Raw genomic sequence first — 22,766 nt, 5'->3', positions numbered from 1 at the left:
GATGTATTATGTCTATCAAGGATCCCACCCAGTTCGTCTTGTGTCCCAGTCCATAGAATGATGATATCATCTATATACCTAAGGTATAGATGTATCCTGGAACTAATGGTGGCATCTGCAAAAAACAGCTGGTTCTCTACTGCATACATAAAAGTGTTTGCATAGACCGGCGCTGCCGGAGATCCCATAGCACAGCCAGAGTTCTGGTTAAAGAACCGTCCATCATGGAGAAAACAATTGTGAGTCAGTGTGAACTCTAGTAGTTGCAGGAAGAATTCTGTCCGTGGGCCTGTATATCGAGGGTTTCCTGTTATTAGTTCCTTTGTGGCTTGTAACCCCTGGTGATGTGGAATGCATGTGTATAAATTTGTTACGTCCACACATGCCAGTACCAGGTCTTTGGGTAAGGTACCCAAGGCCGCCAATCTAGATAACAACATTGTTGTATCCTTCAGGTAAGTCTCAGTCGCCTGTATGCATGGCTGTAAATAATGGTCCACGTACTTGGCTAATGGCTCACACAGAGACCCACGGGCAGAGATGATGGGTCTGCCCGGGGGACTCTGTGCGTCCTTGTGTATTTTTGGGATCGTGTAAAATAAGGCCGTTTTGGGTTTTAAATTAAACAACCGCTTTTTCAAATTTGCTGTTATAACGCCCTCCTGTACTGCCACGTTAAGAATTGTTTCCAACTCCTTGGCGTAAGTTTCAGTTGGGTTACTGGGCAACAATTTGTACGTTTCCTCATTCAACAACTGGCGGTTGCATTCACTACGGTATGCCTCGATCCCTTGTACCACTATTGAACCCCCCTTGTCCGCACCTCGTATAACTATGTCTTCTCTGGAACTTAGATTTTTCAACGCTTGTCTCTCTTCCATAGTTAGATTTGGTCTGATGGTTGTTGTTGCCTCTTGGGTGTTCTTATCCATCAGTCTTGAGAAGGTTTTAATTGAGGCGTTAAAGGTTTGTGGGTCAAAAGTGCTAGTGCTCCCCAATTTTTTCAAAATGCTGTGTTCTTCAGTGGGTGATGTGTCAGTGTCTTCTCCTTTCTTTTCATAATAATCTCTCAACCGGAGTTTTCTCTGTACTTTGTAGTTATCAATATTCAGTTGAAACTCATCTTGTTGTCTGGTTGGAACAAATGTGAGTCCTCTACTAAGTACCTGTATTTCCATTTCCGTGAGAGGAGTCGCAGATAAATTGAAGATCAAGTCCTTCTTCCCCTGGTCCCTCTGGGTTGTCTTTTGGATTCTCTGGCTCTGGCCCCCTCGTCTGGTGCGTTTACGGGTCTGGGGTCTCTCTCTTCCCGAAAACGGCTTTTGGAGCGGGTGTCCACCCCTAAAGGGCCCGTTGGTCTTCTGCTGTTTCTGCCACGTGGTTTGGGGGTCTCTGTGTCACTCGCTGACGTGCTAGAATATCCACCTTGTTGTCTCAGTGGTCTACGGTCACGCCTATATTGGGGTGGCACATGTCCTTTATCCTGTGGGTCCGTGTTGAGCCATCTATACACCCTATGCTGGGCATAGTCTTGTTGTACCTTATGGAATTTATCTTTCTTGAATTTCAAGCCGGTCTATGCAAACACTTTTATGTATGCAGTAGAGAACCAGCTGTTTTTTGCAGATGCCACCATTAGTTCCAGGATACATCTATACCTTAGGTATATAGATGATATCATCATTCTATGGACTGGGACACAAGACGAACTGGGTGGGATCCTTGATAGACATAATACATCTAACAGCCCGGTAAAATTAACATACACCATGAGCCAGGAGACCATAAATTTTTTGGATGTGCAGATTGTGGTCAGAGAAGGTGGGTTGGAGACACGGTTATACTCCAAACCTACGGACAGGAACACGATTCTGCACAAACAAAGCTTTCATCCTAACCATACTGTCCTTAGCCTTCCATATTCCCAATTTTTGAGGGTGTGCCGAATAAACAGCAATACGGCCACCCGTGATATGCAATTAGAGGAAATGGTCAAAAAGTTCCTAGAAAGGGGATATAGGAAAGAGGATTTAAATAGAGCTAAGGAAAAAGCGTGCAGAAAAAAACGCCAAGAATTGCTGCGACAAAACATTATGGATGACAGCAGACAGGATAATCAACCTTTCACATGGGTAACGCAGTATACCAACAAAAGTCCAGACATGATAAAGAGAGTCAAGACACTATGGCTAATAGTCAATAGCGACCCGAACCTCAAAAGCTTACAAGGGGTACGACTAATGCCCAGTTATGTGAGAGGCCCAAATTTAAAAGACATCCTTGTTAAAACTGACATAACGGGAAGGGGGGTGGCAAAACCCAAGCATTTTATGTCCAGGAAGGCTGGATGTTTTAAGTGCTTGGGGTGTGCCACCTGCACTTATCTAGTGGCAGGAGATACATTTAGGCACCCTTACACGGGTAGGGCCTACAAGATCAAACATACCCTCACTTGTACATCCCGCTATGTGGTGTATTTGCTGTCTTGCCCATGTGGTTTGCATTACGTGGGCAAGACGGTAACACAATTTAAAGAAAGGATGGCCCAACATAGAACGGCCATCAGAGCCGCTTTAATCAGTGGAACCAGCGAACAGGCAGTGGCGCGGCACTTCGCTGAGGCCAAGCACAGTATGGCAGCCTTAAGATATCGAATGATAGATCACATCCCTGCCTCTTTAAGAGTTGGAGACAGGGATAGGCAGCTACTGTGCTTGGAGAGTAAATGGATACATAAGCTCGACACTGTAAAGCCACACGGGTTAAATGAGGCCATTTACTATGGATGTTTTCTGTAAGAAATGTTTTGTGTAAGAGAATCTGTCTAATAAGAAATCTTTTTGAATGTTTTCTGGAGGTTATAACATGAACAATTGTTGTGAACCAGTATTGATCGTTGCAGGAGGAATAGATTAATTTAAGCTGACCAGACTTTAACATAGATTACGAAACACACACGGTCCAACAGTAAAAAGTTGGGGGGTGTCCCAAGAAATTGTTGAGACCCCAACAGGACAGTGTAGTGTTGACATAAAAACTTACTAATAACATGAGCAAATAGGAAAGGTGAGGTGGAATTAGAAATATGGGGGTGCGGAACAGAGTGGAGGGTTGCTGCCATACAAGAGCACTGACACGTAATAATAGCACAAGTTTTTAAGAATTAGTCTGCTTTCAACCAACACAGTTATAGTTTGGTTTGGATATTTGTGTTTAGTTTTATTTCACTTAGGTTTTGCTTATAGGTTGGAAGCAGCCACACATAAGTGATCAGAAGTGTACTGATCTCTATTATAGATATTTATCACAACGAGTACCTCACACACAATATAGTTCAGGAGTGACGGGTGCACATAATGGTGTACACTCGGGGTCCTGATACACGCATGTTTTTTTCATGAGCAACAATACGCATACTGATCACTGAATAGAAAGCATAAGATTATTTTTAAGATTATTTTTAGAGTTATAGTTAATGTAATTATTGTATGTTTTATGTAGTTAAGGAGATCTGTTAGCGCACCAGAGATTCTCTAATGTAGAGGAGATTGAGAGCACAGTCAGCGCCACCTAGTGATCACTCTTTGATTACTAGCCGAGCAGGCTAGTGACATTGTATAAATCAGCACATCAGCACGCTTTTATAGTAACAATCATTTGATGATGGTATTAATATGTTTTAAAGATATAAAGATGAATGAGCGGAGATGTTCACATTAATGAAATATTCACATGTTTGTTTTGCAGTGTTGTCAGTCAAAGCATCATGACCCCGGACGGCGCCGCGTCACCCCCGGTGGGAGGATCCGGAAGGGAGACGGAGAGCACGCCGGCGGGCGGATGTGAGAGCAGACAGCACCGGACAGGGTAAGTTGCACTTATGTATAAATATGTCACTTTTTGAAGTTGTTAACTGATTATGTCCTGAAGACGGGCCAGACCCGAAACGCCGTAGGCATCAGTAAACGCTGGTTTGAGATTTAAGACCTGGAGTGACATCGTCTTTCTTTATTGTATACAAGTGAATTTGCTTTCACCTCCGATGGGCACCCGGGCCAGCTGATCAATGGAACCGGAGAGGGGCAGTGCCGGACTTGACACACAGCATATATATATATATATATATATATATATATATATATGTCCGTGTAGAAAAGTAGCACTCTCAATATTCATTAAATACTTGCTGGGGTGTCCATAAACTCAAGTTCCAATGATTCCACCGGGATTGTCTATTGGATATAAATATATATATATATATATATATATATATATATATATATATATATATATATATATATATATATATATACCAAGAGAAGGACCTGTCACTCAGGACTGAAATAAGCTGCGTTTCCGTGTGGCTTGCTCTGTTGCCATGAGTCGATGACCTGTGTCGACACACAGACATCCATACACAATACTCCAAATGGACAAAGGCACTCAGAGGCTTGATGCTGGTGAAGAAACTGGAGGAATTTTTATTCCATAGCCTGTCTACGTTTCGGGGGTCAAGCCCCCGCCTTTGTGTCCTGACGACGGGGGCTTGACCCCCGAAACGTAGACAGGCTATGGAATAAAAATTCCTCCAGTTTCTTCACCAGCATCAAGCCTCTGAGTGCCTTTGTCCATTTGGAGTATTATATATATATATATATATATATATATATATATATATATATATATATATATATATATATATATATATATATATATATATATATATATATATAGGTATATTCCCACACAAGGTGAAAAAATGGTCAGCACACCAATTTATGAAAATATGAAAAAAGATTTTATAAGCCAAGAAGTCAAAAATATAGCACATGGCAACATACTGAGTCAAAACATTTTCTGAAATAAGTGGGAAGGTTACTTATCATGGTCCAAATGCGTCAATGAAACTGCATAATCTGTAGGACACCCATCACCACTTCCAAGCAGGATACCCGACAGCCTGTTTCGGTGGTGCTACCACCTTCTTCAAGGGTACAAAGCATACTGATACTGCTGCCATTAAATAGAGCAGTAAGTGGCGCCAAAATCAAACAAACAAACCTCACCTGTTGATTCAAACACCTGGGCTGACAAGCGTCATCTGAAGCTGCTGGAACGCAGGAAGCATACCATGGAACGCATATGCGCTTCCAGTTCCGGTAATACGTGATACCAGTAAAGAATAAGATGTACAAATAAACCGCCATGCTCGGAGGTCACAGCATACCCAGCTATAGGGAGACGTTCATCACAACCTACATAGCCGCCAAGCGATGTTCAGCACACCATCGGTGAGCTTCCCATCCAAAAACGGACAGTGTGGCCGCTTCCGCGTCACTTCCTCCTTAATGGAACGCACAGAGCAGGGCCATGGAATGCACAGCCATTGCTCTGGCTCCACTGCTGTCACTTGCTACTCCGATATAGCACATATGCGGTTGGCTGCAAGTTATGCAGAAAGCTTCTGCACTAATCGTATACTGGCATATATAAGGTATATAAGGATATGATAGAAAAGAGGTGTTTTTCAAGGCCGACTGGCCTTTTCATCAGGACGTGTGTCCTCCAAGGTGCATAAAGTGCTGTGTAGAAAGTGCGGTGCACCTTGGAGGACACACGTCCTGATGAAAAGGCCAGTCGGCCTTGAAACGTCGACATGACGTCCCTGCATTTTATTCAAATGGAATAAACACTGTCATCACTTTTAAATCAAGTCCGCTGAGTGCCACTTTCTTTCTTCCCCCTGGGGGCTGAAAAACAGAGACTGTATCCACTTTTAAGGAGGCACCGCGGCAGTCCCGGTCAGCAGGAGTGCCAGTCAGCCGAGCTCTATATATAATATATATATATATATATATATATATACACAGTATATATAGAAAAAAATGGACGAACTCTCCAGTTTTATAAATGCAATTAAAATCAGCTGTGTATTTTGGATTTCATATGCATCAAGGGATACGTTTTGATAAGTTTGGATATACTCTGAGTATATCAAAACTTATCCCTTGATGCATATGAAATACACAGCTGATTTTAATAGCATTTATAAAACTGGAGAGTGCATCCATTTTTTTCTATATATTGACTCTACCAAGTTCTGGATGTCACCCTAGCAGCTGTTTCTTTGCTGGGTGGAGTGCAATCTTGTTTTTCCAGGATGCTACAGGTGCTGTGGCTGCACCCCCTGCAGACACCGGGTCTCCTGCAACACTCAATATGTTATATATCTTATAAGCTGCCCTTGCGGCCGACATTACTTTGGCAAGACTGACTGCACTTTCAAAGAAAGAGCAGCGGCCCATCGATCTGCTATTAAAGCAGCTATCAGCTCAGGAACCAGTGAACAGCCGGTAGCCCGGCATTTTGCCCAGGCTAGACATGCTCTCACATCTTTGAGATATCGCATTATCAACCATATCCCCCCTCTTAAACGTGGAGGAGATAGGTCGTTGAAGTTGTTTCGGGCAGAATGTAAATGGAATTATCGTTTAGATACCCTAGCCCCCAGTGGACTGAACGAGAATCTCGGACTATCCTGTTTTATTTAAGGTCATTGTATTTGCGATTTATAGTGTTACGTGTTGACACAAATTCTGCCTACATCTCTCATATATGCTTTATGTGATCTTTATGATGCCGTACAAGCAAAGAAATCACGGCTTTTTTTTCGGCTGGGTTTCTGGTGGATGAATGTGGCTGACGTCAGTAGTGTATGCGTTGATAAGCAACTTTTCAGTGCATCTCTGCCCGCTCTAGTATGTAGCCCTTCTGTTGCTGATATGTGATGACCACAAAGGGAGCTGAAATATAGAAAGTGCAATCCAAATATAAGCATTTAAAACAGTTGACACTTGCTGCTGTAATGGATAAATAGTAAAGAAAAGGGGAGGGTGAAACTGCGCTTAAACTGAAATATGCAACAGGTGTAGGTAAAAGTACAAATATTTATTAATATAAAATATTGAATATAAAACATATATAAAGCGGGATTACATATCCCATAAAAGCATGAGTACCATATGCGTTATGTGTGAGATTATAGTCACCCACAATGTGCTGCACAGTCCTGAGTCCGTTCCTAGATTGCCTCTGTGGTATTGTCCCGATTCAAATAGTAATCTCCACTCCAGGGAGCTCCTTGATGTTTGGTAGGTGCTCTACCTGGGATTAGATGATGGGGACCAGGGAGCACTAGATGTTGTTAGGTGCTCTACCCGGTTGTAGATGTTGTAGCCCCAAATTGTAGGTGGGTAATGGTGGGGACCAGGGAGCGCCAGGTGTTGTTATTAGGTGCTCTACCTGGTTGTAGATGTTTTGGCCCCAATTGCAAACTGTTGGGATGAAATTCCGAGGCTGGTTCGGTCACAGGATGGAAGTGATGACTGCAGATAAGCTGTGGGTGTCCTAGGGTCTCATTCACCGACGCGTTTCGCTGTGTAAGCTTTATCAAGGTGATGCTTCTGGTATCATGGAGTAGTGTTTATATACCCTCTCTATTAGAGATAATAATTACCACCTGTTGCATGTTAATTACTGAGGGACAATCTCATAAATATTTTCCACATCTAAAGTTATCATGAGGAATAGGAGACAGAACTCTATCGATTGATAACCTTTTTGTGCAGAAACGAGCGTTGTAAAATACATAAAAATGAAGTTTATTTATTTCTATACATCAGACCCGTTTCCGGATATCCGGATACCTCATTTCCGGGTCAGGTGAACCGCACATGCGTTCCACCAGTCCTGAGCGTTCTAGCTGCTATTACAGCCTATTGTGCCCTTAACAAAGATGGCGCAAAGCGCACTTCCGGGTCCTGCACTGCGCGATATGCTCCTTCCCGGATTTATTGAGCTTATACTGTGTGTTGCCCAGTAATCTGTCCTCCTTTAGCGGGGAACGGATGGAAGGGAACTTTATGTTCCTATCTGCAGTGTCTCTTTACTCGGGGAGCGCATGTGCAGTTGTACATAGTTACATTCGGGATACTGGTGGATTATTAGTACCTAGATCCACTCAGCATAGCATACATATATAGCATAGTATTTAGCATAACAGTTATAGAAGGTATTCAGTTTATATCAGAAATTAGGGATTTGTTCATTCGCTATATTAGCTATCTGCATATTATTTACGTGTCCTAGATGTTATTCATGGACATACACGATATTACAGTCAAAAGACAAATTAGGTACAAAAGGTTTATACTTATAAATAATCAGAAATTAATAATTAGAAAGTAAACTGAATATGTCTATGATAATATAGTATTTTGGTTAGTACTGTATATATAAGTATATATAGTCCGATAGCATATGTTTCTGACCTGTATGATTTTATACCGTTAGAATATATTTTAGACCTAATATGATTTTAAATGGTCAAAATTTATGACTATATCCTCATACAGAAAGGATATTCCTTTTGGTCAGATTACAATCTAGGGATAATATGTGCAAGGACATATACAGGGAACTAGAAAGATACTTGGAAACTGGAAAGACACTATAAAACACCAAAAAGTACTAATGCAAGAGGGGGGGGGGAAGGGGCACATGGTAAGTGGGGGGAATTTCTGTACACAAATAAGTTTATGGACACATGGAGTAGGGGTGGGGGGGAGATCCATATGGATGATGTACATATTGGCCTTAGATGTACTCTATATCTATTAACCTGGGTATATTGTTTGTGCAGGATGTCTAGATTACTGTGTTCAACTCCACGGCCTCATTGAGTCCCCCTGGATATATGGAGTCCATCCTGTACATCCAATATACTTCTTGCCTGCATAATGTTTTGTAACGGTCTCCCCCTCTCAGGGTCCTCTTAATATGTTCTAGGCCCACTAGTCTTAGACTTTTTGGGTCCCCTGCATGATGTTCATGGAAGTGTCGGGACACACTATGTGTTAGTACATGTTTCATAATATTACGCCTATGTTCTAGGAACCGAACCTTGATCTTCCTTGTAGTTCGTCCTACATAGAGGAGTTTGCACTCACAGCTCAACATATAGATGGTATAGCTGGTGTTGCAATATGTTGCAACATAGTGTGTCCCGACACTTCCATGAACATTATGCAGGGGACCCAAAAAGTCTAAGACTAGTGGGCCTAGAACATATTAAGAGGACCCTGAGAGGGGGAGACCGTTACAAAACATTATGCAGGCAAGAAGTATATTGGATGTACAGGATGGACTCCATATATCCAGGGGGACTCAATGAGGCCGTGGAGTTGAACACAGTAATCTAGACATCCTGCACAAACAATATACCCAGGTTAATAGATATAGAGTACATCTAAGGCCAATATGTACATCATCCATATGGATCTCCCCCCCACCCCTACTCTATGTGTCCATAAACTTATTTGTGTACAGAAATTCCCCCCACTTACCATGTGCCCCTCCCCCCCCCCCTCTTGCATTAGTACTTTTTGGTGTTTTATAGTGTCTTTCCAGTTTCCAAGTATCTTTCTAGTTCCCTGTATATGTCCTTGCACATATTATCCCTAGATTGTAATCTGACCAAAAGGAATATCCTTTCTGTATGAGGATATAGTCATAAATTTTGACCATTTAAAATCATATTAGGTCTAAAATATATTCTAACGGTATAAAATCATACAGGTCAGAAACATATGCTATCGGACTATATATACTTATATATATACAGTACTAACCAAAATACTATATTATCATAGACATATTCAGTTTACTTTCTAATTATTCATTTCTGATTATTTATAAGTATAAACCTTTTGTACCTAATTTGTCTTTTGACTGTAATATCGTGTATGTCCATGAATAACATCTAGGACACGTAAATAATATGCAGATAGCTAATATAGCGAATGAACAAATCCCTAATTTCTGATATAAACTGAATACCTTCTATAACTGTTATGCTAAATACTATGCTATATATGTGTCACGGCTAAAGGGCTGGATGGAGTCGTGTGGTGCACAGGAACCGGAGACGGACCAGGAGGAGTAGGATTGAAACGTGCAGGTTTAATAACGGATTTCATAAATGATAAACTTCACTCAAATACTTCTTTAAGTGACAGTTGGAATAAATTAAATAGAGTCCAGCACAATACTAATAACGGGCAGGGAAATCTGGAAACGTATACTTGGTGAGCCAGAGTACATAGATGAGGATCCGGAAGGAGGTTGATTTGATGACAGAAGAAATGGATCCGGATGACTGAAAGATGATGGAATGAATGAGTTGTATGAAGGAGGACAGCGGGAAGCTGTGCAGGGTAATTCTGGGACACAAGCAGGAACAAGCACTAGGTAGGACTTGCAGCATTGGTGTCAGGAGAAAACTTCCTTGTAGCAAGATGCAGGGAGCAAGGCACCAGAGTCAGGAGAGAAAGAGCCAGGATCCGGGAATCAGCTAGGAGTTGTGAATGACTCCAAAGACTCATTGCACTGACACTGAACAGCCTAGGCAGATCCCCTATATCCCCAGGGGATGGCTGCCATTGGCTGTCAGCACAGGATGAGGAGGGAACCTCCACTCTGGGCCAATCTGTCTCCTGCCCTCAACCAAGATGGCGACGCCGGCCTCCCGGCACCACTACTGCTGCCATCCCTACCCAGAGCTGCCGCTACCCGCACACCGCAGACCGGAGCCTGCACACGCTAGCCGGCGGCGGGCGCGGACGGGTGAGTACTGTACCCGCCGCGCTCCGTCGCGGCTACGTGTGACAGTACCCCCCCTTTTCAGGGTGACCCCAGGGCGCCTATGGGCCTTGTGCGGATTTCTCTGGAGAAATTGCTTTACCAGTTTTGGAGCGTGCAAATCAATGGAATCCACCCAAGAGTTCTCTTCGGGACCAAACCCAACCCATTCCACCAGATACTGGGTACGAGAATTGCGGCAACGAGAGTCTATAATGCGTCTTACCTCGAATTCAGCCCCACTTTCGGAGTTAATCTTGGGCGGTTTGGGAATCTTCTTTTGATAAGAGTTCAACCTTAAAGGCTTGAGGAGGGACACATGGAAGGAATTCGAAATCCTTAGGGAAGGAGGAAGTTGAAGTCTATAAGCGACAGGATTAATGACTTGGATGATAGGGTATGGCCCAATGAACCGGGGAGCCAGCTTCATAGAGGGCAGACGGAGGCGTATATGGCGGGTAGACAGCCATACCCGGTCTCCGACTTTCAATCTGGGCGCTGCCCTTCTTTTCCTGTCTGCCATCCTCTTGTATCGGGCGGAAGATTTAAGAAGAGCGGTGTGGACATCCGACCAGATTTTAGCAAAGCGTTGTAATGAAGTGGTTGCTGCAGGAACTTCGGAAGAGGATAATTCTGAGAAATCCGGAGATCGTGGATGTTTGCCGAATACTGTAAAGAAGGGGGTGGTTCCGGAGGAAGAGTGATAGGAGTTGTTATGCATATATTCTGCCCACGGGAGAAGATCCACCCAGTCATCTTGGGAAGACGAGACAAACAGTCGGATAAAGGCCTCCAAGTCTTGATTCACCCGTTCTGTCTGGCCGTTGGTCTGGGGATGAAAGGCAGTGGAAAACTTGAGTTTGACCTGTACCGCGGCACAGAGAGCTCTCCAGAACTTTGCAACGAACTGTACTCCGCGGTCGGATACAATCTCTTTGGGCAGTCCGTGAAGTTTAAAAATGGTTGAGATGAATAGCTGAGCCAATACTGGAGCAGAGGGGAGACCTTTTAGTGGGAAAAAATGGACCATTTTCGAGAATCGGTCGACCACTACCCAGATTGCGGTATGACCTTTTGAGGGAGGTAGTTCGCAAATGAAGTCCATTGACAGATGGGTCCATGGTTCTGTGGGAATGGTTAGAGGGCGGAGAGGACCAGCGGGAGTTGTTCTGGGCACTTTATGCTGAGCACATCTTACACAAGAGGCAACGAAGTTGGTTACGTCGTGGCGGATGGTTGGCCACCAATAAGAACGTGACAGGAACATCAAGGTCTTTTGTGCTCCTGCGTGCCCTGCGAAGCGGGAAGAATGTGCCCATGACAATATTTTCTTGCGAAGTTCGGGGGGAACGAACGTTTTACCTGGAGGAGGAGATGGCTGTACGGTTACTTGGGCGAAGACCAGCGGATCGAGGATTGGACGAGGAGGAGTCTCTAGGTCAGAGGTCGTCTCAAAGGAGCGGGATAGAGCGTCTGCCTTAGTATTCGTGGTTCCAGGTCGGAATTTTATTTGGAAATCAAAGCGTTCAAAAAACATGGCCCAACGGGCTTGGCGGGCAGTAAGGCACTGAGCCTGTTTAAGAAAGGACAGATTTTTGTGGTCTGAATACACGGTGATCTTATGTCGTGCCCCCTCCAGAAGGTATCGCCACTCCTCTAACGCAGTTTTGACTGCAAGCAACTCCTGTTCCCCGATGGGGTAATTCTTCTCTGCTGGGAGGAATTTTTTGGAGAGGAAGGCACAAGGGTGTAATTCTTGATCCTCACCTTTTTGTGACAAGATGGCCCCGATCCCTTCCGAGGATGCGTCCACCTCGAGAATGAAGGGCCTGTCGAGGTCTGGTTGGAGGAGGATTGGTGCCGTCATGAATGCTCTCTTTAACTGCTGGAAGGCAGAGGATGCTTCTGGCGACCATCGGCTTGGATCAGCTCCCTTGCAAGTGAGAGCAGTGAGGGGAGCAGCGATAGTAGAGAAGTTCCGGATAAATCGCCGGTAATAGTTTGAGAACCCTAGGAATCTCTGAATTCCTTTGAGTGTTGTGGGGACTGCCCAGTCTTGGATGGCTCTCACCTTCTCTGGGTCCATTTCTATCCCAGTGGCGGAGAGAATGTGACCCAAGAATGGAATGGACGTGACCTCAAAAACGCACTTTTCCAACTTGCAGAACAGTTGATTTTGGCGAAGACGTCGTAGGACTTCGGACACTGTCTGTCTGTGAAGTTGGAGATTTGGAGAGAAGATGAGTATATCGTCTAGATAGACTACGATGGAGTGGTACAGCAAGTCCCGAAAGATATCATTAACAAACTGTTGGAAGACAGCGGGGGCGTTACAAAGGCCGAAGGGCATCACCAGGTATTCATAGTGGCCGTCGCGCGTGTTAAAAGCCGTCTTCCACTCGTCACCTGGACGGATCCGGATCAAATTGTAGGCCCCTCGCAGGTCCAATTTAGTAAAGATTGCTGCCCCTCTGATCTTGTCGAATAGTTCTGCGATAAGGGGTAAGGGATAGCGGTTTTTAATGGTGATGTCGTTCAGGCCCCTATAGTCGATACATGGCCGAAGACCGCCATCTTTCTTTTTCACAAAGAAAAACCCGGCCCCGGCCGGAGAAGTAGATGGTCGAATGAAACCTTTGTTTAAGTTCTCTTGAATGTACGAGGACATGGCCTCAGTCTCAGGTAGCGACAGGGGATAAATGCGGCCACGAGGAGGGAATTTCCCGGCCACCAGCTCTATCGGGCAGTCCCAAGGACGGTGAGGAGGCAGGGTGTCGGCACCACCTTTACTGAATACATCTGTAAATGAACGATATGGTGCGGGTATCGACAAGGGTGGAGCTGAAGAGGATGAAGGACAGTTACCCTCACGTTGTGGATGGGTCTGGTAGACCGGAAGGATCTGAGGAATGCAAGTAGACTGGCAATCTGTTCCCCAGGCCTTGACCTCCATATTGGTCCAATCGATGTGTGGGTTATGTTTGGAGAGCCAGGGAAGGCCCAGGACCATTTGGTGTGAGGACTGTGGAAGAATGAAGAATTCGAGGGTCTCTTGATGTAGAGCTCCTATGAGCAGTGTCACCGGGGTGGTCTGATGGGTGATTTGTCCACTACGAATTCGACTCCCATCCACTGCAGTGAGGACCAGCGAGTGATCCAGGGGTTGCACAGGCAGGGCATGTTGGGTAACAAAAGAAGAAGAAAGGAAGTTTCCCGCTGCTCCAGAGTCCAATAGGGCCTGAACTCTTTTTCTCCCTTGGGGACACACAAGGGTAACCGGAATGGTGGAATCAGAAGAAGAGGGAGATGGAAGCAAGACTCCTAATCGGACCTCCCTCGGGGAGATTAGGAGCGGTCGTTTCCCGGCCGCAGCGGGCAGGAAGCCAATAAGTGAGCTGAGGAGCCACAGTACATGCATAGATTCTCTCGCCGTCTTCGGGACTTCTCTTCGAGAGAGAGACGGGAGCGGTTGATTTGCATGGGCTCATCTGTTGACACCGCAGGAGGCGGGGTTGGTTTGGAGGCTGGTGCGACATTGGAAGGAAATCGAGGGCGAAGGCGATCAGAGCGATTCCTCTCAAGTTGGCGTTCTTGGAGTCGCAGATCGACTTTGTTACATAATGAAATGAGTTCAGCCAGGGTGGAAGGAGAATCGCGAGTTGCTAACTCGTCCTTGATGCGCCCGGCTAGGCCGTTCCAGAAGGCAGAAACGAGAGCCTCTTCGTTCCATCTGAGTTCGGAAGCCAGGGTTTGAAATTGTACGACATATTGTCCCACTGGGCGACTGCCCTGACGAATCCTTAGGATCTCCGTGGCTGCGGAGGACACTCTGCCAGGCTCGTCGAAGATGCGACGGAAGGAGGCCACAAATTCTTCATAGTTATTGAGGATGGGATCCGCACGCTCCCAAAGGGGGGACACCCACTCCAGGGCTGGACCCGCCAGTAGGGACACGATGTAAGCCACCCGAGTCTTGGGAGAGGGGAAATTGGAAGGCTGGAGGGTAAAATGGACGTCACATTGATTCAGGAATCCTCGACACCCCCTCGGGGACCCGTCATATTTACTGGGGGTTGACAGGTGTAGCTGGTGAGGAGCAGCTGGCCCAGGGGGAGCAGCAGGGGCCGAAGCTCCGGAGGTTGGTGCTGCTGAAACTGAGGGAGCCGCCTGAGGTGATGACAAGGTCTGGAGAAATTGAGCCACTTGACGCTGGGTAGTCTCTACTTGTTCCAATCGAGCCATGATGCCTTGAAAAACATCCGTCATGGAGGCCTGTGCTTCACCCGATTCCATCGGGTCAGTGCAAACTGTCACGGCTAAAGGGCTGGATGGAGTCGTGTGGTGCACAGGAACCGGAGACGGACCAGGAGGAGTAGGATTGAAACGTGCAGGTTTAATAACGGATTTCATAAATGATAAACTTCACTCAAATACTTCTTTAAGTGACAGTTGGAATAAATTAAATAGAGTCCAGCACAATACTAATAACGGGCAGGGAAATCTGGAAACGTATACTTGGTGAGCCAGAGTACATAGATGAGGATCCGGAAGGAGGTTGATTTGATGACAGAAGAAATGGATCCGGATGACTGAAAGATGATGGAATGAATGAGTTGTATGAAGGAGGACAGCGGGAAGCTGTGCAGGGTAATTCTGGGACACAAGCAGGAACAAGCACTAGGTAGGACTTGCAGCATTGGTGTCAGGAGAAAACTTCCTTGTAGCAAGATGCAGGGAGCAAGGCACCAGAGTCAGGAGAGAAAGAGCCAGGATCCGGGAATCAGCTAGGAGTTGTGAATGACTCCAAAGACTCATTGCACTGACACTGAACAGCCTAGGCAGATCCCCTATATCCCCAGGGGATGGCTGCCATTGGCTGTCAGCACAGGATGAGGAGGGAACCTCCACTCTGGGCCAATCTGTCTCCTGCCCTCAACCAAGATGGCGACGCCGGCCTCCCGGCACCACTACTGCTGCCATCCCTACCCAGAGCTGCCGCTACCCGCACACCGCAGACCGGAGCCTGCACACGCTAGCCGGCGGCGGGCGCGGACGGGTGAGTACTGTACCCGCCGCGCTCCGTCGCGGCTACGTGTGACAATATGTATGCTATGCTGAGTGGATCTAGGTACTAATAATCCACCAGTATCCCGAATGTAACTATGTACAACTGCACATGCGCTCCCCGAGTAAAGAGACACTGCAGATAGGAACATAAAGTTCCCTTCCATCCGTTCCCCGCTAAAGGAGGACAGATTACTGGGCAACACACAGTATAAGCTCAATAAATCCGGGAAGGAGCATATCGCGCAGTGCAGGACCCGGAAGTGCGCTTTGCGCCATCTTTGTTAAGGGCACAATAGGCTGTAATAGCAGCTAGAACGCTCAGGACTGGTGGAACGCATGTGCGGTTCACCTGACCCGGAAATGAGGTATCCGGATATCCGGAAACGGGTCTGATGTATAGAAATAAATAAACTTCATTTTTATGTATTTTACAACGCTCGTTTCTGCACAAAAAGGTTATCAATCGATAGAGTTCTGTCTCCTATTCCTCATGATAACTTTAGATGTGGAAAATATTTATGAGATTGTCTCTCAGTAATTAACATGCAACAGGTGGTAATTATTATCTCTAATAGAGAGGGTATATAAACACTACTCCATGATACCAGAAGCATCACCTTGATAAAGCTTACACAGCGAAACGCGTCGGTGAATGAGACCCTAGGACACCCACAGCTTATCTGCAGTCATCACTTCCATCCTGTGACCGAACCAGCCTCGGAATTTCATCCCAACAGTTTGCAATTGGGGCCAAAACATCTACAACCAGGTAGAGCACCTAATAACAACACCTGGCGCTCCCTGGTCCCCACCATTACCCACCTACAATTTGGGGCTACAACATCTACAACCGGGTAGAGCACCTAACAACATCTAGTGCTCCCTGGTCCCCATCATCTAATCCCAGGTAGAGCACCTACCAAACATCAAGGAGCTCCCTGGAGTGGAGATTACTATTTGAATCGGGACAATACCACAGAGGCAATCTAGGAACGGACTCAGGACTGTGCAGCACATTGTGGGTGACTATAATCTCACACATAACGCATATGGTACTCATGCTTTTATGGGATATGTAATCCCGCTTTATATATGTTTTATATTCAATATTTTATATTAATAAATATTTGTACTTTTACCTACACCTGTTGCATATTTCAGTTTAAGCGCAGTTTCACCCTCCCCTTTTCTTTACCTTTGTTGTTTGGGACCGACATCCCATTTTCGAAACTGCAGCTTCTGCGACACAACTCCTCCAGGCGCACTCTAAGGCCACAGTAGTGACCGATTTTTCTTCCATTATATGTAATGGATAAATAGTCCTGTGAATATTAAAACAATATATTATGTATAAAAGCAACATGCCTTAGCTATTTCTGTGACATACGATGTTATTCAATGTATCACATTGAAATGAATGTTAGTGGCGGGGGGACATTACTCTTCTACATGACACTCACTACTATATTAGAGGGACCTGGTTTAGACTAAATAAATATATTCCAACTGAGTCTCTCGTTTAACCCCTTTGGGTTGCTGGAGTCCAGGAGGTAGATCCACTTAATTTCTCTTTGGAGAAGTAAGCCAGCTCGGTCTCCTCCTCTCAGTGTCTGTGGGATGTGGTCGTCCGGTCAGAAGTGCTTTCTCTGACCGGACGACGGGGCCTCTGAGCTCCGAAACGTTGTCCTTTCTGCACATGGATTAAATGTCATGCTTCTGCTTCACCGTCATCCAGTCTCCGAGTGCCGCTTATTTCCCTATCCATATATATAGGTCATATTGGGAGGTGGTCTATATAACAGTGATAGGTCCTAGTGTGGCATGCTGGTTGACGCTTAAAAGTGATGACAGTTGAATACCACCCTTAAAAAAAAGTTGAATACCACCCTTAATGCTACACTTATACATTTTGGGGTGTTAATAACCGGTGTAGGTGTAAGATTGACACTGTGAAATACTACACTAGGAGGATTTTTCTTCACCCGTTCAGTCCAATTCAGCCGGCACTCAAGGTGTTACTCCAAGTAAAGGTGACCCCGGTGCCCGGACACAGTGTAAATACTAATCCAAAAAGGCAGCACTCAAGAGGCGGTTGTCAATGCAGAAAAAAAGTCTGTATTTAAAAAACTAGCTTTCGGGGTGTCTGTACCTGATGAAGGGGGTCATACCCTTAAGCTAGTCTTTTAAATACAGACTTTTTTTCTGCATTTACAACCGCCTCTTGAGTGCTGCCTTTTTGGATTAGTATATATATATATATATATATATAAGAAAGGCAAGGGGTACCCAACACCGCGCCCTATTAGCCCAAAGCTGCACCTCTGAAGGATCCCTGTTAGCTGAGACCCGGGACAGACAGAAATACAAAGAAGATCAGGGTGCGCTAAGGTAAATTACACAACTTTCTCATTAAAACATAAATATTTAATAAAAAGCCTCTGATAAGGCTTAGAATAAATCAAATCAAAAAGAGTTACACAGCCATTTCATAGAATAATTTAACAATCCACAGTATGGAACAGGCCCAACGCGTTTCGTCACCCACGTGACTTCATCAGGGGCGCTTTGGATGTTGATTGAAATAAGGTGCGATAGCACTTCTAGGGGTGTATCCAATTGGTCAAACCATAGATATTGTATTCAAGCAAGACCCATACAGATATATATCTTCTTGGAGCGTCTCTAAATGACCAAATAAATAGCTGTGTACTTCAGCTAAAGTTGCACAGATGTAAATATATCGCCAAATATCGGAACAAAAAATGCAATAGTCCAGGCGTATGTCACCAAGGATCACGTTTCTCACACCTTTTATATCGGTGTTAACATCAAGGACCAATGAGCAGCTTCAAAAAAATATAAGGCTGGGAGGCCAGAAGTTCACTCTAGTGGATCCAAATGCAGGCTGCATTTGGATCCACTAGAGTTCCGATATTTGGCGATATATTTACATCTGTGCAACTTTAGCTGAAGTACACAGCTATTTATTTGGTCATTTAGAGACGCTCCAAGAAGATATATATCTGTATGGGTCTTGCTTGAATACAATATCTATGGTTTGACCAATTGGATACACCCCTAGAAGTGCTATCGCACCTTATTTCAATCAACATCCAAAGCGCCCCTGATGAAGTCACGTGGGTGACGAAACGCGTTGGGCCTGTTCCATACTGTGGATTGTTAAATTATTCTATGAAATGGCTGTGTAACTCTTTTTGATTTGATTTATTCTAAGCCTTATCAGAGGCTTTTTATTAAATATTTATGTTTTAATGAGAAAGTTGTGTAATTTACCTTAGCGCACCCTGATCTTCTTTGTATATATATATATATATATATATATATATATATACTATGGTGGTCGGCGACACTCAGGACTTAAGTAAAGAACTACTGTACTAAGGAGACGTTCTTTGGGTCAACGTTTCAACACCCTCAGCATTTTTATCAAGAACAACATATACAATAATTTACAAGAAGACTCACCATTTATAAGGACTAGGTACGGTGTTGTAGGTGCCTCTACCTCCTTCCTGCTTCCAGGTGATAACCCGGGTCGCCCAGAAGTGATGTCATCCGGCTGCCTCCGTTGCCTGGCAGCCTGTATATAAAAACAACCTCTGTGTTATGGACATACATTACATTATTGACAATATGTGTTGCCGTGCTGATGTTTATAATTATACCCATATTAGAGGATCAATCATAGGGCAGTATTCAATTAGGACAATTCGCCACGTTTCATGGAGAATTTGTGCTATTTTCACTTTGGAAGGTGATTTTTTGTGTTAGAAAGTGAATCACCTTATTCAACGTGCACTTTTCTCCATCTGCAAACAGTGAATGACGGACAATTCGCCGCCTGATAGTGTCTGCAATTCACCGTGGTTTTTCAATGTGATTCGCCATGAGTGTATTCAATGAGAAGATGGCGAATTGCTTTCTAAGTGATTTTCGCCATGTGAACTTTTAAAATAATGTTTAAAAAAAAAATTGGTGTAAAAAAATCTGGAATTTTATTCTGTGAAGAGGCATGCTATTTTTATTCATGTGCTTACAGCACATGGATATATATTTAATTTAAAATATATATATTTTTGGTACTCTTTACCTAGCACGGCGCCCATGATTTTGATCGTGGGCATCGCAGGTAAAAAAATCGCGGGCATCGCGGCCATTGAATGCACTAAAAATCGGGTGCGACACGACCGACGCGATGCCCGCGATTTCCCATAGGGAACAATGTTAAATGTCTCAATTGACCCGATTTTCATGTTCAATGCCTCAATTGACCCGATTTTTCCATAGGAAACAATGTTAAATGGCCCACAGAGGCCAAATAGCCACCCTGAAGTGTGAAATGGCCCCCACAATTGTTAACGCCACCCCACGATCAACGTCAACCCGAAGCGTGGCGAGCGCAGCGAGCCCGCGAGGGGCGGCGGTACGCGTCCTACGACCTTTTCATACCCCCACTATCCACGTCGGCGTGGAGTTGAGAATAGAATAGTGTGGCGAGCGCAGCGAGCCACCGAGCCCGAAGCGTGGCGAGCGCAGCGTGCCCCGCGAGGGGACGCGGATACCTTCACAGGTAAACGCGTCCCTTCGCGGGCTTCACAGGTATCCGCATCCGCTCGCCACGCTTCGGTGGCTCGCTGCGCTCTCCACATAGTGGGGGTATGAAAAGGTCGTAGGACGCGTACCGCCGACGTTAACAATTGTGGGGGCCATTTCACACTTCAGGGTGCCTATTTGGCCTCTGTGGGCCATTTAACATTGTTTCCTATGGAAAAATCGGGTCAATTGAGGCATTGAACAGGAAAATCGGGTCAATTGAGACATTTAACATTGTTCCCTATGGGAAATCGCGGGCATCGCGTCGGTGGCGTCGCACCCGATTTTTTAGTGCATTCAATGCCCACGATGGCCACGATGGGCGCCGTGATAAGTAAAGAGTACCATATTTTTTTACACATAACAGCCAGCAGGGGGCCGGGAGCCGGTCATTACATATTCAGATATTCACTGCTCCTGATCATTACATATGCACGATTGGGAGCAGTGCTAGCGGCTCCTACCCAGTCCCCTGCTAGCTCTCCCGGGTGGGCAGTTTGTGCTGCCTGGGTCCCGGGGAGCTCTCCTACCCCCGCAGGGAGACTTCCATCTCCCTGCCTGCTGCCGTCCCCCAGCTCCCTGGGGGTTAACATTCACTGTCAGGGGCAGCGAGCCCCTGCGACATTGAATAGTGTGGCAGCTAGGGCTGGCAGTGAAGGCTCCAGCCCTCCGGAACACGGCGACTATCCAGTGAATCCTATTCCATTGAATACTGCCCATAGAATTGAGTGCATTATTAACATATTAAAGTGCTTGTGGTATTTTATGCTATAATAAATCAAACACGGAATAAAGTGCATATCGAGCATACAGTGATCAAACAATATATAAGCTGTGCATAAACTTTTATTTTAATATATGCTCATATACAGTACATCACAGTTTACAGCATGAAGCAGGATCAAATTTTAAACCTATGGATCCATTCATTAGCACATCTGGATTGCACTAACAAACTAGTTCACTATTCTCTAGAAGCAATTTCTGATGTCACCAATATTTCGATTTTTCAATTATTATTAAAATTTTATGTCAGTTGAATTAATATATAACCTTTTTTAATTAGGGGAGACACCACAGAATGCCGCAGATCACGCTCTAGACTACATGAACAACAGAGTACATGGCAAAGGTGGATTAATAGTTGTTAGCAAATCTGGCGAATGGGCGGCAAGATTTTCCACAAAAAGAATGGCATGGGCCGGCATCGACAACAATTTATTAACCTTTGGGCTAAATCCTGGTGAAGCTTTCCAGGAACCTTTAGAGCAATAGAGATATGTTTTGTGTGATTTTATGCATACACAGAAGGTGTATAGAAGTGAAATATCCTAAACTTGTTTAACATATGATTATTTCATTTAGTTGCTGGTCAGGAGAAGAAAGCCTCATGAAATAAGTGTGAGGAAAGAAGTTTGAGTGATCAGTAGTAAAATAATAGATTTACCGAAATAATACATTAGAAAGTAACTTGTATTTCATACTAATGTATCTGCTACACTTAATGTAATGAAACTATGCTGCATAGCAGCATATGATTATCTTGTGCAGAAATGTATACATAATTACATATAATAGAATAGAAAATCATTAGCCTATAGTAATTATGAATATAATGTCATTGAAGAAAATTTAGCATTACCAGGTTGCTTATGTGGATATTAGTAAGTTTACAGGGTATTTTTGCTAGTGTACAATAGCTAGTCAACCTTCTTATCCTCAGTTTGGAGGTGACATGAACAGATCACTAGAAAACTCACAACGGCATGGAATATTTCAGGACATTAATATGCTAAATTTGTTTTTGATTAATACCCTATAGATTGTAAGCTACCTCCATGTCGGTTTTTTACTACCTACAGTAGTTTGTTATATCACTGTTTCCTTTTGTAAAGCGCAATGAAATTTTCTGTGTTATATATGAAACTGTAAATAAATAAATAATAAATACTACCCATTTGGATGCAAAGAGAGCTGCATGTGGCATGGGGAGCATAATGATACGATCAAAGGAATATAGCAAAACTAAGGCAAGGCATGGTGGAATCTGTGGTTCATCAACAACTGGAGGGCCGCTTATTGCCCACCCCCCAGTGTAGAGGAATAGAGGTACGCATGAATTGACAGACTGAGTTTCTTTGTTTTTATATAAGTAAACAGTAAAGTACACCTAGTAAAAATCTTGAAAGGTCATTGAAAACCAATTGGGAAATGTAAAAGGTTCTGAATTTGCAGAGGTCCGGGTCTGCACATTGGTGATCTGCAGTTCTCAGTTCACAGTCTTTAGCAGCTCCCAACCCATGATCCACTTTTCCTGGAAGGACAAGGATATGTGCAGCTTATCAAAGGTCACTGTGTCACAGTTCCCAGCAGCAGTGCAAAGAGGG

At 44.5% G+C, this 22,766-nt stretch overlaps 1 protein-coding gene across 4 annotated transcripts in view; it reads left to right on the top strand.

Annotated features, from left to right (window-relative positions):
• LOC146064137 (isoaspartyl peptidase/L-asparaginase-like) overlaps positions 1 to 22,332 on the top strand; it is a 100,722-nt gene extending 78,390 nt beyond the window's left edge. For 3 of the 4 annotated variants that reach the window (XM_083177315.1, XM_083177316.1, XM_083177314.1), the window contains one exon: positions 21,446 to 22,332. In XM_083177315.1, the coding sequence (XP_083033441.1) occupies positions 21,446 to 21,654 (209 nt within the window). In that variant the 3' untranslated portion in view covers positions 21,655 to 22,332. Of the gene's footprint in view, positions 1 to 3,747; positions 3,868 to 21,445 lie in introns of all 4 variants that reach the window. The other variant, XR_014471755.1, reaches the window with a different exon arrangement.
• Positions 22,333 to 22,766: the final 434 nt, after the last annotated feature.

This window comes from Crinia signifera, chromosome 3, assembly GCF_055691185.1.
Source record: "Crinia signifera chromosome 3, ASM5569118v1, whole genome shotgun sequence".
Classification (NCBI taxonomy): Eukaryota; Metazoa; Chordata; class Amphibia; order Anura; family Myobatrachidae; genus Crinia; species Crinia signifera.
This window is presented reverse-complemented; position numbering and strand designations above follow the sequence as displayed.